The sequence below is a fragment of the Pygocentrus nattereri genome, chromosome 15 (genome assembly GCF_015220715.1).
Source record: "Pygocentrus nattereri isolate fPygNat1 chromosome 15, fPygNat1.pri, whole genome shotgun sequence".
NCBI classification, from domain to species: domain Eukaryota; kingdom Metazoa; phylum Chordata; class Actinopteri; order Characiformes; family Serrasalmidae; genus Pygocentrus; species Pygocentrus nattereri.
The window spans coordinates 29,263,648-29,279,339 of NC_051225.1; the positions used below are offsets into that span (position 1 = coordinate 29,263,648).

General features: G+C 37.5%; 1 protein-coding gene across 1 annotated transcript; it reads left to right on the forward strand.

Moving 5' to 3' along the window:
* The first annotated feature begins 1,785 nt into the window (after positions 1-1,785).
* uchl5 (ubiquitin carboxyl-terminal hydrolase L5) lies at positions 1,786-6,599 on the forward strand. Its single transcript, XM_017716779.2, has 11 exons — positions 1,786-1,993; positions 2,424-2,487; positions 2,587-2,692; positions 3,122-3,247; positions 3,469-3,530; positions 3,639-3,769; positions 3,971-4,034; positions 4,116-4,218; positions 4,306-4,419; positions 5,793-5,891; positions 6,359-6,599. The coding sequence occupies exons 1-11, from the start codon at positions 1,918-1,920 to the stop codon at positions 6,401-6,403; spliced, it is 990 nt and encodes a 329-aa protein (XP_017572268.1). The 5' UTR covers positions 1,786-1,917; the 3' UTR covers positions 6,404-6,599.
* The last annotated feature ends 9,093 nt before the right edge of the window (positions 6,600-15,692 follow it).

The window sequence follows — 15,692 nt, forward strand, 5'->3', positions numbered from 1 at the left end:
CAAGTGAATGGAAATTAATTTTTGCTGTTCTTGCCCAAATGTTTGGGTTCAGATGACTTGGAAATGAATCCCTCTTCCCTGTATATTCAATATAATTGTATGAACAAGTTTTGGCACCCCTGGTCAAATTGCATTTTGTTTGTTTTCTATGATAATAAGTAAACTTCTTCCTCTGCACATTTTAATGCACAATTACAGTTTATTTGCTGAATTTTACATAGTGATAGCATAAAATGTGACCTGTTCAGAAGTTCTAGGCACATTTTATATGATTTATATGGAAACAAATAACTAGAAATTTCCAGAGAAATGCCATTTTTAAGTTTGTTCTAAGTGTGTTTTAAAGTTTTAAGTATGTTAGTTTATTTTCACTTAGAAAGTCAACAAAGCATAGTTTGTCTTGGGGTGTACACACATTTGCATATGACTGTATATTCCTCAGAATGATTCATGCATGTCAATACACTGTGTAGCATGTGCTCAACCACTGTGGGCCAAGACAAAGACCTGAAAATCCAGGCAGGAATGATTCTTAATCAACATGACACATACAACTACATTGTGTGTTATGGAATTCTTTGTAATAACTTGGTAATAAAAGGGATGCTTTGTTTCACTGTATCCAGTACAATGGTGTTGGAGAGGACCCCTGCTCCCCCCCTCCCCAAAATAAGGTCAAGGTCACATTAAAAAAAAGTTCTTTAATGTTCCTTTAGTAAAGGTAATGGTTATATATAGAGCTGTGACAACTCCGAGACCACATGATTTCTGTGATTTAAAACCTAAAAACATATGGCAATGTGGCTGAGTTGCTGTTGTACCCAATCGCTTTCACTTTGTTAAAATACCACTGACAGCTGTGTGTGTGTGTGTGTGTGTGTGTGTGTGTGTGTGTGTGTGTGTGTGTGTGTGTGTATGTATGTATATATATATATATATATATATATATATGCCTACAATGTGACCCCTTTTTTAATTATATTTTAAGAGAGCCTTTCCCTCAGGAACATTACAGACAGTTGGTGCGCAGTGATAGGAAACAGCACGTATGATGTCTGCAACACAAATCTGGCTATTTTATTTACTATCCAAAATGACAAGTGTCAGTTGTCGTCTTTGTTGTAGGTAATGTTGATGAAAGTAATTGGTTAAAATAGTTCATTGTAACCGAATTACTTTTCCTATGCACTGTTTTGCTTTACAATTCCTTGTATGTAGTAGAGAGCTTGTTGTAATGCGGGGCATAAACACATATTCAAGTCATTAGCCAGACAGCTAACGTTAGCTATTCTGTTTATCAGAGCGTCCTGCTCCTCAGTTTCAGTTTCATTTCCCCAAAGCTTTAGCCGAGTGCGCTAACGTTATTCCTCCTAATAAACAGACAGACATTCAGCTCTGTCTTCTCATTATTCACCACAGTTACACCTAGTTAGGGTGTTTCTGTAGTACTGTTTTCTTTTTATGTGAAGTTAGGATACGATTACGAACTTAAGAGCTGTTGTCCCGTAATGGCTTCTCTCCTAAATGCAATCCTAACCAGTTGTCGTGGTGGCTGAAGATGAGATTTCAGATTTAAAACGTTTCTGTAATACGGCCCCTGGTTCCTACAGCCACCACTCTAAATAATTCTGACTCCAAGATTCTCTAGAAATGTCTCCCACCAAAACCGTGATTTTGTTGCCATGGTAACCTTTAATAACGCACCTTTATCGTAAGGTGCATTTGGCTTGTGTCTTTCGCCCGCGGACAGACGCGGGGGGGCAGCCTTGAGCCGAACTCTTTCAGAAACACCGCGTCGAAGAGAAAGCTGTGTGCGAATGTTCAAGTGTCGTGTTGTTTCGTTAGCACAGCGCAGCGGCTCAGTCAGCTCACTTACATGCTCTAGTACTGTTTCGTTCGCTGAATTAACACACAGACATGGCTGGAAGCGCTGGAGAATGGTGTCTCATGGAAAGTGACCCGGGGGTTTTCACAGAACTGATAAAAGGCTTTGGTGAGCGGTGTGTTTTGTTGTAGCCGCATTAGCAGGCTAACTGAGCTAAAGCTAGCGCAGTGATTGAGTGAATGGGCTCGCCGTTATCATCATTGTCATCGTCCAGCTGCTCATATTACAAAATGATAGTGAAGTGAAAACATAGCTGCGCTGAATAAACTCCGCCAACCTTTATTTTGCGCTTGCGACTCGGGTAAATAAGATTAGGAAGCATGTGAGTCATCTTTGCTAGCTTGGCACTGGCATGAATGAGGAGCTAGCGTGACACCTTTCTCCCATCTGCAGAAAAGACATCAAACTTATTCGAAATGAAGTTCAGCTAGATGGTCATTGAGAGAAAAGCTAAGCCTAGGGATGTCGAATGTAGGTTTGAAATGTGACCGAGTGAACTAGCTCTGCAACTCATTTTGTCCATTTTACCCATCGTCAGGATGCAAAGGAGCACAAGTTGAGGAGATATGGAGCATGGAGCCAGAGAACTTTGAAAATCTCAAGTAAGAAATGAGTTGAGTGGTCAGACGTGTGGCTGCAGTGAGTTTGCACTCAGCAGGAATGTTATTTGCAGTTGATTTTGCGTATTTTTTCCCTTCCAGACCGGTTCATGGCTTAATTTTCCTCTTCAAATGGCAACCTGGTGAGGAACCAGCTGGGTCAATTGTACAGGACTCCAGACTTGACCAGATCTTTTTTGCCAAGCAGGTGTGTAGCCTTTTTGGACTGCATGGCTATATGTCTCTTTATATACAGTAACTTCCAAAAGCCTTAAGCACTGAAGCAAATTGTTTAAAATGATTTATCTGTGCACATACCTGTGTTTTTACCAGTAAAAAAATATTATATAACTTCAAAATACCTTCAAATAAACATTAGTTCTCTAAATCGCAATGCATTTTGCTTGCAAAAAAAATAGTTAATATCTTGAGTTAGAGGGACAGAGGTTCTGTTTCAGATTTCTCATTGATGCAAACACTGTTAGTATTTTGTGGTAAAATAAATTAAGGAATAGTCTGATTTATTTTTTTAATATATTGTTCTCAGGTGTCTCAAACTGTTGCACAGTGCTGTATCTCTTTATGCATCTTTAAAGACAAAGGAAGATTATTCAGCTTTGTATTTTTGAGGTTTCAGGTCATTAACAATGCTTGTGCAACACAAGCGATTGTCAGCGTGCTGCTGAACTGCTCACATCCTGACATGCACCTGGGTGAAACACTGACAGAGTTCAGAGAATTCTCTCTCAGTTTTGACGCTGCAGTAAGTCCTCACCTCAACTGTCTTTGTATTGTAAACAGATTTTGCGAAGTATTAACACTGTTAGAGTACTACCCAGTAATTAATATTAATTATTAAGTAATTAATGCTGCAAAAAATTAATTCAGGATCTGTCTTATGTTTGAGCCAACGAAATAAATTCTCTCGTAGTGCATCAGTGTTGATTTATGGATGTAGTATTTGTGTCCTTTTCCTTTTTTAAGATGAAGGGTCTTGCTCTCAGTAATTCTGAAGTGATTCGACAAGTTCACAACAGCTTTGCCAGGTAGAACCATGTGTTTATTCTCATTTAACACCATGTCTATTTCAACATTTTAGATCCAGTGTAATTTTTCAATAGTGCCTCACATTTTTTTTCTGTTTTTCTTTACAGACAGCAGATGTTTGAGTTTGATGCCAAGTCATCATCTAAAGATGAAGATGCTTTTCATTTTGTGAGCTACGTACCTGTTAATGGTAGACTCTATGAACTGGATGGACTTCGTGAAGGACCTATTGACCTAGGTAATGTGAGTTTTTAATTTGACGTGTACTAATTGATTTGGCTTTAATGTTGCAGTGGAAATAAATTTAATGAAAAAATTTATTGAAGTAGGTTGTTAAGTAAACCTGCTATGCCTTTTAGAAATCCATCCTACTGTACATTTAGGCATTTTGATGTTTTTCTAGGCCATGACTTTCTGAAAATAATTTGCCATTTTTTAGGTGCTTGCAACCAGGATGACTGGATTAGTGCAGTTCGGCCAGTAATTGAGAAAAGAATACAGAAGTAAGTGTCAGAAATAGAATGCCATTTTTTTTCTGTAAGATTAATGTTTTTCTTAACTGGTCTTATTCTTTCAATTGTCAGGTACAGTGAAGGTGAAATCCGTTTTAACTTGATGGCCATTGTGTCAGACCGCAAGATGATTTATGACCGTAAAATTGCAGAGTTACAGGCCCAGTTATCAGAGGTAGGTGCTCAGTGGAGATGTGGAACTTTTATTAGCAGTTTTTTTTTTCCCCTCCTCATGTAAGAATGTCTGTCGTTGTGATCATAGGAAGAGCCAATGGACACAGACCAAGGTGGAAATCTCCTCAGCTCCATCCAGTCAGAAATCGCAAAGTACCAACTCCTGATTGAGGAGGAAAATCAGAAACTTAAACGATACAAAGTACGTCCACATGTGTTCTTTTATGATGTCTTGATTTGATTTATTGGTTTAAAATTGAGATGAAGATTCTCGTAACTGCTCTTTTGAAAGATTTTTTGTTAAAAGAAGCAACAGTACTGAATTAGGAAGAAAAAAAAACATACATGCACTCTTACAAATTGCCATGTAAAACCTGAGATAATCATTTCAAAGTCTGAGGTTTCAGATTATATTTTGAAGTTTTTCAGAACACGTCATACGTCTTTGCAAATTATTGTTGTGCACATGGGCTAAACAAAGGTCTGGTTTGATGATTAGGTTTCAAATGCAAAATCAACATCATAACTGCTTAAAAAAAGAACAATAACAGATTCACTGACATCCTCAAGACTCTGCTTTCACCAAATTGAGACCAGATTCTCTTGGCATGCTCTTTTACTTGCAATCATTAGATTCATCTGCTCAAGGAAGGGAACCCAAAGCGCAACCTGTCCTTAGAATATGTTTTTCTGCATGTTGCATGCAGTTGCACATTTTCACCAGAGAGGTCTCCAAATCCTAAATAACATTGCTTAAATGGGGCATTTATTAACATTTATTAACCAAATTAGGCATTGGGTGATAAATAAAAATAGTACTGGGCTGCCATGAAGAGGGGATTGGAATAGGTTAAATGAATGTATTAGCACACATATAAGCAGTAGTTTTCATTATTATATAAATGTAATTATATTGTAATATTAGTGTTTTTATGAGCATATAAATATCGTTGCTGTCGGGACAAAACCTTGTATCTCCATTTTTGTTGGGTTTTTTTTTTTTTTTTGGACATAATTTGAAATTTCCTGTTGTCCTTCACACTGGGTGCAAACTTCATGATGAATGGACCAAAACAAAAGGCCCAAAATGACTTGGAAAAATTTCTGGTTCTATTGACTTACATTAAAAGTAAAGTGTTTTTTTTTCCTTCTCCTGTAAAGTTACCATTTCAGAGATACAAGGTTTTGTTACAACAACAACATGTACTGCTCGCATAAATAGCTTTTTATTCAGGTGTCCAAAATGTTGGCACAGATTGCACAGGGATCACATGATTTTCGTGTTTGGGAACACCAGAAGTATTCAGTACCTTTATGGTACACAATGTTCTTGTAACCATGGCTCTGCAGTTTCATGGTTACAAGAACTGAAAGCTGGCAATACTGTGTATTAGTGAACTGCCTTTTTTCTTTACAATGGTTATTGCAACTAAGCAACAAAAGAGTATTTTTGAGTACACTTAGACAAGCTGAACTTTGAGCTGCAAGGAAATACTTTATAATAGTATAAATGGTGGTAGTCTGGTAATACATGTCTTACAATAATAAATGATAATGTTTTAATTATGCCTCTAGATTGAAAACATTAGAAGAAAGCACAACTACCTACCCTTTATCATGGAATTACTGAAGACCCTTGCTGAGTATCAACAGCTGATCCCATTGGTTGAAAAGGTAAGTTTGTGTTGAAAAGATGCACTAGTCTATAAGTTCTATCAAATAACTAAAACATTTAAATGAACAGGTTAAAAATAAGTCTGTAAAGGCAAGTGATGTGTGGTTAACATGGCTGTTTAACTAACATTTGAAGTACAGCTCTCTGAATGCCACTAGAAGGCAGTGTTGATGTAATTTAATGCAGGACGTTCTACTCTGTCTCATGATGCCTCGATATGTAACCAAACCTTTCAGAAATCACATTCGTCTTGAAGTTCCTTTGTTCATCAGTGGCTTTTGAAAATGTGCAATTTTGCAGCACCGCAAGCCCAAATGTAGTTTAAAATGTACCTGAGCTTTATTTTGTCATATTGTTGCTCTACACTACAGGTCTGTATGCTGCTGAGTGCCTGTAGAGTGTAGCTGCATGAAAATGAGTTTGAACCAGTTTTTAATTTTGTTTCTTATTTTCTTTCTTCCATCAGGCTAAAGAAAAGCAAAGTGCCAAAAAAATTCAAGAAGCAAAGTAGTAACACCACATTTTCAGTCATTTGTGTAATTTGCCACGGAATGCCCTTTCGTCATCTGTACCAATGAGAGCACCTATAAACTGAACCCGAGTGCGGTGCTTTTTGTCATATTGTCTAAAAGCTTCCACACTTGCATGTCGAGGAATGTTTAAATAAACCTGTCTTATTTTCATATAAATCCCATTGTTGGTCAGAACAGTTGTGGCTTGATTTTGTTTTTTTGGGCACCATAAGACTTTTAGATTTGTTCACTGTTTTAATTGTCAGTATTGGCATTTTGCCTAAATGAATTTCCTAAATTTACTAGGGATGCACAATATCATCAGAAATGTATTGGAATTGGCAAATAATTATTTTAAAAAAAGGACCTGTAACATACAGATGTTAAGATTTTACTAATATTTGAGACTAATATTTGATGTATTTATGGTACATCACAATAGCAGAGTGTTTAGCACTGGTCAACTGCAAAAACGTATTTAATTCACTGCATTTTAATTTTACTGCATCATTTACTGCATTTATAACCATCCAGAAATAATATGTAATGCTAATCCGTGTCGATGTAGTCCCTGCTTTTCCATTTTATATATATTTATGTATCTGTATTGGCGTCTGAAGTTATGTACATGACAGATATGAGGCATCAGCTGTTGCCTAGGATTCCCACTTCAGTGCATCCCTAGTATTTACAGTATCAATTAAGTGATATGAAGTCATGCCCATGCATGAGGAAAAGAACCTTAATGCATCAAAAGGCTATGTACATAGAGTTGAAGAGGCTGTATAGAAGTGTGAAATTGAAAAGTACATGTTTTAATTTGATAACATGCTGGATATATGGTTAAAAAGGTTGTTAATAGAAAATATAATTGTTTTTAAGAACACACTACAGCTTGTTTTTCTGGGTATTTTCTGAGCTCATAAACACGATCAGATTCTCATTAAATGGCATTTTTTTTTACCTTTTCTTTAAGTGGACTTTACAGTGTGAGTGACTCTGTAAAGACTGAAATAATTTATTTTTATGTGATGTTGGGTTGGAGGTTTTCAGAACCCATTATGTCTTTATGCATTAATGGCACACACACAGGTTTTGGAAAGAAGGTTCAGATTAATGATCGATTAGGTCTCAATGTAAAATCAACATTATACTGATGAAGATGCCCTCATTGAACTCTTTTCTTAGGTGCACCTTCCATCTATCTGCACTTATTGTCCATTTTTTTCAGCTCCACTTACCATACAGGCGCACTATAGGATATGGGTGGACCAATTATCAGCCCGACTGATCATCAGAGCCAATATACAGCATTTTTCCAATGATCAGAATCGCTGTTTGAACTTGCTTCCTTGCCCGATAAAAGCACCTTTTTGTTCTATATTATTGTATGTATATGCATATATACATTATATTGTTTATGTATATACATATATACAAACTTTTATTTTTAATTCTTTATCTGGCGCAACTACAATCAAAAAACACTTCTGTAGTCTGGCCCCTTGTCCTGCCTACAGCGTTACTGTGTTGTTTAAAATGTGGAAGACTCATCGAGTATGACCAACCAGCACTACTGTAGTCTGTCTTTGTCTCACTGTGTTGGGACCAGTCAAACATGCTTGTCAAACATCGGTTTTGTGAGAAAGACGCAGGAAGGAAGGAAGCAGCACTGCGCTGAGAGGAAAAGGTACATGGCGAAGTCTCAAATGTGACCATCATGTGTTTGGGTTTAGTGTGGTTTCTGTTAATGGGAGAAAACACTGTGCAGATTCAAACTGCTTCTGTAGTAGTTTGAGCATGTTCAGAATGTGTGTGTGGCTATGCCAAATTTATCATTTTACATTTAATAAATAAGTTACCCAATTTCTGGTCATTTTCATTTCAATTTTTTAAAAATAAAAGTACAGGCAGCTGCAGCTCACCACCTCCAAAGTTTCCACCAGTCTGCTCAAGCTAAACGAGCACCGAATACGTCTGATGCATTCAATACGTCCAACTGCTGATCTTCTTCTCAAGAAATATATATTTGGCTGAACAACAAATAAGCACAGTGGCTTTCGTATACCCTCTTTGCTTTATACATTTCTTAGTCTTTCTTGCTTATTCTGAAAATGCAAGCTGTTTATTTTTTATCTGCTTTAAGATTTTACTTTAAAACTCTTTTTGCAGTAAATACTGTCTAAAGCTCAAAGGACTTTATTTTGTTCTAATATTCATGTAATATAAATTGTATTTTCATTCTTGTAAAGTTTCACACTACAAACAAAATTGTGGTAATATCAGGCCTATATTAGGAGATGTTTAGTCTGCACTGGTATATGTGGATCAGACACAGCAGTGCTGCAGAACTTCTTAAATTGTCTCCACACACTGTCCACTCTATTAGACGCTCTTACCTTGTTGGCCCACCTTGTAAATGTAAGGTCAGAGATGATGGATTGCTGCTGTACTGTTTTGTGTAAGTCGTCCTGTAGCCCTTCATCAGTGGTCACAGGATGCAATTGGCTTTCTTGGTTGGTGGACTATTTTTAGTCCAGCTGTGACACTGAGGTGTTTAGACTCCAGCAGCGCTTCTGTGTGTCAGATCCACTCACACCAGCACAACACACACTAACGCACCACCACCACGTCAGTATACCTGGGGGCCTGAGAATGATCCACCACCCATGTAATAACTGCTCTGTAGTGGTCTTGACTGTTGATGAATGGGATAAAGGTGGGATAACAAAATTATCTTGAGAAACAGATGGACTACAGTATGTAATTGTAGAATTATAAAGTTCTCCTACAGTTATTCTCCTAGGGGCAGTAATGGGCTGGAGGTTAGGGAACCAGCCCTGTGACTGGAAGGTTGTCGGTTCGATCCCATTGGCTGACAGTCCCTGACTGAAGTGCCCTTGAGCAAGGCACCTAACCCCCAATTGCTCCCCGGGCGCCGTGGATAGGGCTGCCCACTGCTCCGGGCAAGTGTGTTCACTAGTGTGCATGTATGTGGGTGTGTCACTGTCTGGATGGGTTGAATGCAGAGGTCTAATTACACAGTGTGCAAACACAGTGACAAATGGTTGTTAATTCTAATTTCTAATTCTAATTAGTACATCAACCTGAAATTAACAGTGAGCGTAGATAGAATATAGTGTACCTAATAAAGCAAACAGAGTGTATGAAGATAATAGTTGATAAATCTCACTACTATCATTAGAAGACTCATCCTTCACCATGTTTGGCCAACTGGCACTACAAATGTTCTTCAGCATGTTACACACGTTTCCACCAAAGAGGTCTCCAGATCGCCAAAACTCACATAGTGTAGTTTTCAGCAGGTGCTGAAATAAAGTAATCTTAAAAATATAGATGCCAAATTAGTTCTTTGGACTGAAGAAGAACCACTTTTGGTTCACTAAAGAACCTTTCAATGGGTGGTTCTTTAAGCAAACCTTTTTTTGAAAATACATGAGTGTGAAGAAGCTTTTTATAGATTTAAAACACCTTCCCTACAAACGTTCCTCTACCTTGTATAGATTTTTCCAGCATGTTCAAGTCAAGAACCATTTCTTAGTACGCTCTATTTTTAAAAAGGGTTCTTCTATTGTTATGATGTCAAGCTTGTCACAATAGCAGAACCCTTTTTTCAAAAACGCTCTATTTAGAACCATCTTCAGCACATTCTCCATCACTCAGAAGAACCAATTTATGAAGCAAAGACCCATTTAATCATGCAAACAGTTCTTTGAGTGTTCATGGTTCTATATAGTATCTTTTTCTTTACTCAAGAACCCTTGAAGAACCATCTTTTTTAAGAGTGAAAGCTGTACACGCATTCTGCCAAATTAATCGTACACTGAGAACCATTTACACACTGAGCGAAGTCTTGTGTTTCTATTCTTGCCCCTGTATTTATTTACATTGTGCCATGGTCCACTGAAGCCGTCCCTGTGTTTATAGCTCATGTAGTTTCACATTGGTCCCCAAGTATGGAAAGTACACACAGTCTTACTCTGCTGTGCCTGAAATAGAACAGAACACACACTTTTACCCAAAGTAGAGTTCTTTGCACCCTCAATTTGTGCCTGGAAATGGGCCTTCTGGGTTGGGGGGGATGGAGGGGGGGTAGGGTTTAATGTTTATCAGTCTGGATGAGTAGGAAGTAGCGTTATGAGCTTGAGCTCTCACTGTGCTGTTGTTTGGAGGCCCAGGGTTCCTGGGAAACAGTCTGCCATCTTCTAAGGTATATTGACTGATCAAATATGAGTGTTTGTTAAAACCAAGGATTAGGCTGTCATACAGTACATCACGTTCACATGAGCACAAATGTAATTGTTTGCAGAGCCAGTGGCGCTCCTTTAGCATACAGTGTGGTTCTCCAGCAGTTCCTGTTGGTTTTGATGTTCTTTATTAAAGTCAACCTGAAATCCAAACCTTTTTTTAACCTGGTCAGTTTATGTACCTGATCTGAAAATTGTTTCAGCTTACTGTTCAATTTAAATGGCCAAATTCTTGTTTTGGCCTAATCTTGGATCAATATATGTTAGTGCTCTATTTTTGTGATAGGGTATCTGTTTTTGCATGAGGAGCTAATCATGCTTAATTGTTGTTGATATGACGTCTTTTTCTTGTTGGAATCTTGACGTTGATTGAGGTTGGTTGAGAATATGACGTAGATATAACATTGAAGTCAATATGAATTTCTTGCTGTCAGTTTAAATAGTGCTTAAAATTTCATTTCTGTTTTGACTCTGCTGTTTTTTCTGTATTCAGCATGTCTATTTTCTGCCTTTCACATGTTAAAACTTCTCAAATCAATCAGGAGCTTGAAGGCAGATGGTATGATCTGTAAAACATGAGCACCAAAAACTTACTTAGGAAAATTAGTTGGAGATCCTGTGAATCTACACTGGTTGACCAGTAACAAGTTAACAAATTAAAACTTGCGTAAGGTAAACCGTGCCTGGACTACATCTCTACATCTTTCCCATTTTAATATAACTGTTTTCACAGCGCACTTGTTTTGCAGTATATATTTATATATATATATATATACAAACATCATAGTGTTTTGAATTATGAATCTTAGTAGGTTTTCACTGAAAATGTAGCTTTAAATGGTAGCAACCCCACCCATTGGCCTCCTCAAAAACAAAAATCACTAATCTAAGCCAACTTTAAATACAAGAAAGCTTTACATACCCAAATTTAAGGTTTTCATTAGAGATAAACAGTGACTGGACATTTCATCAAAACCACCTCGCTGTATCTACACTCATTGTCCATTTTATTAGCTCCACTTACTATATAGGTTAACTTTGTAGTTCTACAGTTACAGACTGTAGTCCATCTGTTTCTCTGTATACTTTGTTAGTCCCCTTTCACCCTGTTCATAAGTGTTCAGGACCTCTGCAGGACCACCGCAGAGCAGATATTGTTGTTAATTCAAGTTTGGGGAAAAATATGAACTAATAATATGTGTTGTCATCTCACCAACTACCCTAACCTATCACCCAGAGAAATACTCACCTAGTTTAGAGAAACTCTCTAATACTTCATTTAAACTTAAAAGGAATGTAGCGGAATGCATTCTGACTTCCAGTGCCCATTGACCACAATAGCGTTTATGAGAGAAAATGCTGCTGCACTTGTGTTGTTTTTGAACAATGGATGCGAGTGAGGTTTAGTACTGTCATTTTACTGTTTAGATGCAATTACACAGTTAAATAAGGAGCATTTGAACTGCATTTGAAATTTAGTTTTCTCTGCAAAACAAAACTGAACACACAGTTTTTTCATATTTAACAAAGTGCTCTTTACTCACAAGTGCAAATGTAGAATCTTCACTTTCTGAAGAGCATTAAAGGTGAATTTAATCTTATCTTATTAGGTTGTCTGGAGATACTTTACAGCTTCCAGAGCAGGGGCAACATGTGGCTCCGGAGCTGCATGCAGCTCTTTTCCTGTCCTGATTTGTAAGTAAAAATAAAATAATCCTCCTTTGCCATAAGATAAAGCTCTGCTGATAGTCCTTACACAGTTTTAACAATCAATGGAGTTAATGTATAACTAGTAATGTATAACTAATTAATAAATAGTTAATGTAGAACTGCTAATTTGCTCTTTACCCCGAAGGTTGGCACGCAGACTGCTGGTCACCATAGCAACACAGCTAGTAGCTAGTAGCTGACGACAAGGCATAGAGAAAGACTTTAGATGAACATCGAGAATTTGGAGATAAATGGACTTGTTTGCATCTTTATTTGCATTTTTATTTAACTCCAGCTGGTTTCCTGATATGTTTAATCCTTAATGAGAGACGGAGAAAATTTCACCAGCTTCCCAGTCAATTTTTCCTTTCCACCTTAAATGGCACAGCAGTTACATTCTGGCACCTCAGGCACCATTTAAGGTGGAATGGGAAAATTCAAACGTAAATACAAGTTAGTATGCCAATTTTGAGTTTTCTGCCAGAGATGTGAGAAAAGCAGCTGCTAAAATCTGAGCTAAAGCTTAAAGCAGAGCAAATAACGTCTGCATTTCTGTTTATATTATTTATTTTAATATATTATGTGTATATTTGTATGTAATATGTAGATCTGTATATTTACAGCCAAGATGGTAAAATGGATATAAAGTGTTGCAGGGCTTTCAAGGTGGTTTGATTTTTGTTGAAAGGACAAAATGGCTCTTCTTAACGTTTGGGTTGGGAATATTTACTTACCAGCCAAGCTTCTGCTCTCTTCTGATATAAATGCGTTGAGTACAAAAGCTGCTTGTGCTTTCTACACACAACTTGCCTGCTTTCCCTTATGAGTCTCGGAAGAATGAAAATAACATACGTTTAATATTCCTGTTTCTTAATGAATGATATGGCAGCCTTGAATGTTTTATGATTGCCTTGCAGATATTAAGCTGATGTGTTGCAGCTGAACTGCAGCAGAAGGTGTGAAATCTGTGGAGGATCACTGCACAATCCAAGGTTGGCTTTAGATAGAACAGTCAAAACAGAACGAGTGTCTGTTTAGCATCAGACTAGGTGATGACATCATCTACAGGAACGAGTCGAAAATAGGGGTCTGTCGTTGTGGTTATTGCGTCTTTACAAACAGTAATAGCACAATGAATGTTATGTGAAATGTTGTTCCTCTGCATTAAGAACAGAACAGTCGTCAGTAATAAGCATATTCATAACAATGTGTTCTATGCCCTAGAAGGCTTCTTAAAGATGAAGCTCTGTTTTATAGATCAAATGGGCCCTTTCCACAGTTCCAGTTTGCTTTAGCTGGCATTTGTATATATTTACAGTTCTTGGGAAAGAGCTGATAGCATGTTTGCAAACATAATGGTTAAACAGCCAGGTAGCAAGCTCAGTTTACAGTACAATTTACAGTGAATACAACCATAACAAACAAAACATTGGACAATGATAAAATCTTGTTGTTTTTGAAGCTGTAATATCAAATGTATCCTGTAAAGCATTTTACTTACACACTTAAAAAAGATCGGTAACACTTTACTGTAGGCTGCTGTTCATAAGGGTCCGTGACGCCTACATAAGGTTGTCATTGCAACCGACATAACCCTACATAACTATTTATAAATGCTTATTCCAATAAGCTTCACTTGCTATAAAGGTTGCATTTGCCAATTTTGATCAAAGTCAGCTAAAGTAGCCTTTATGACAGATGACGCCTGTTGTAATAAGCATTTATAAAGAGCTATGTAGGGTTATGTCAGTTGCAATGAGAACCTTATGTAGGTGTCATGTAGCCTTATGAACAGCACCCTACAGTAAAGTGTTAATGATAGTACTTCAAGGGTTCTTTAGTAAAGACAGTGGAGTTCTATCTAGAACCATTTCATGCTTAAATGGTTCTTTGCATAGTGACATTGTTCTTTACATTGACGGAGAATGTGTTGTACATGTTTCTTTATAAAACCTTTTGGAAAACGGTTCTTTACAGCACCAAAAAAGGTAACAGTGCCGAGCTTGTAGCAATAGAAGGTGGCGTTTTCAAAAACATTCTATGTAGAGCCATATACACATTCTCCGTCAATCTGAAGAACCATTTAAGCATGCAAACATGCAGTGATCATGGTTCTATATAGAATCATTGTCTTTACTAAAGAACCCTTAATAAGCCATCTTTTCTAAGAGTGTAGGTAAGGAGCTAACACTACTAGCATTTATGCTAGCAGCCAGAGAGTGAGTGTTTTTGCTCATATTTTCACACTTAACAGAGCAAAGTTGAATCTTTGTTTGATTCTACAGACAATTCTGTGTAAATGTAGACATTTGTGTGAAAGCGTGCGCAGAACAGTGCAGTATTATTCATACTCGCTAATAAGCTAAGCTAACTAGCATGCAAGGGAGCTAATTAGGCAAGTTAGGCACTTTAGAATGACATAAAAATGACTAGAAAGACCATTCTCTTCTTGACCGTGGTTATGGGTTCAGCTGTCTCTCAAGCACAACTAGAACTGTAAGTTTGGTTGGTTCATATTTGGGTCTGCTCTTGTTTTTGGATGTGCAGTGGGGGGTGGGGTGGTGGGGGGGAACTTATAAAGTGATAAGGCCTGCAATGAAATGTCCATGATTATATGACAATTCATGACATGATTGATTTAGAAGATCTTTAGAAGAATTCTTTCTGTTTTTTCCAACATCTTGGCTTAACTCTTTTGATTAGCACAAAGTCCTGTAGCACCAGTGCAGCGCTGTGTATGTTATCCACCACAGAGCAAGTTCTCTGCTTTTTGCGCTTATTTGTCCTATTTCGGGATGTAGAATCACTTCATTCATCATTAGTTTATATTGCCATTCTTTGAAACTCTGTATCCCTGACAGTTTTACTGCAGCCGTCTAACCATTTTTAGAAAGGAATGCAAATAATTTAACTGCAGGCTACAGACGTTTTTCCTCTGGCTGCAGCTAATTAGACATTGCATGATTTCACTCTCCTTACTGTATTTACTGTAATCGTTAATATTTTCCTGAAATATTTGTCACAGTGGAATCCTTTTCTTAGATATTAATTAAACCAACTCATGTCAGAACACCAAAAAATACATTTCACAGGAACACAATTTGATTATTGCTACACAGGTAGGCGAAGGCGGTGTTAGGAGTCTTGCCCAAGGACTCTTATTGGTATAGTGTAGGGTGCTTACCCAGGTGGGGATTGAACCCCAGTCTACAGTGTAGAAGGCAGAGGTGTTACCCACTACACCAACCACTTCTTCAGATGGCAAAAACAACAGCTATAGAACTGTGAAATGCTTTATAAATGACAGCTT

Excerpts from the sequence above, each read along its gene's own strand:
- uchl5 (XM_017716779.2), top strand. The coding sequence starts at position 1,918 with ATGGCTGGAAGCGCTGGAGAATGGTGTCTCATGGAAAGTGACCCGGGG. Across the intron at positions 2,693-3,121 it reads AGATCTTTTTTGCCAAGCAG|GTCATTAACAATGCTTGTGC; the intron begins GTGTGTAGCCTT and ends TTGAGGTTTCAG. Across the intron at positions 3,770-3,970 it reads TGAAGGACCTATTGACCTAG|GTGCTTGCAACCAGGATGAC; the intron begins GTAATGTGAGTT and ends GCCATTTTTTAG.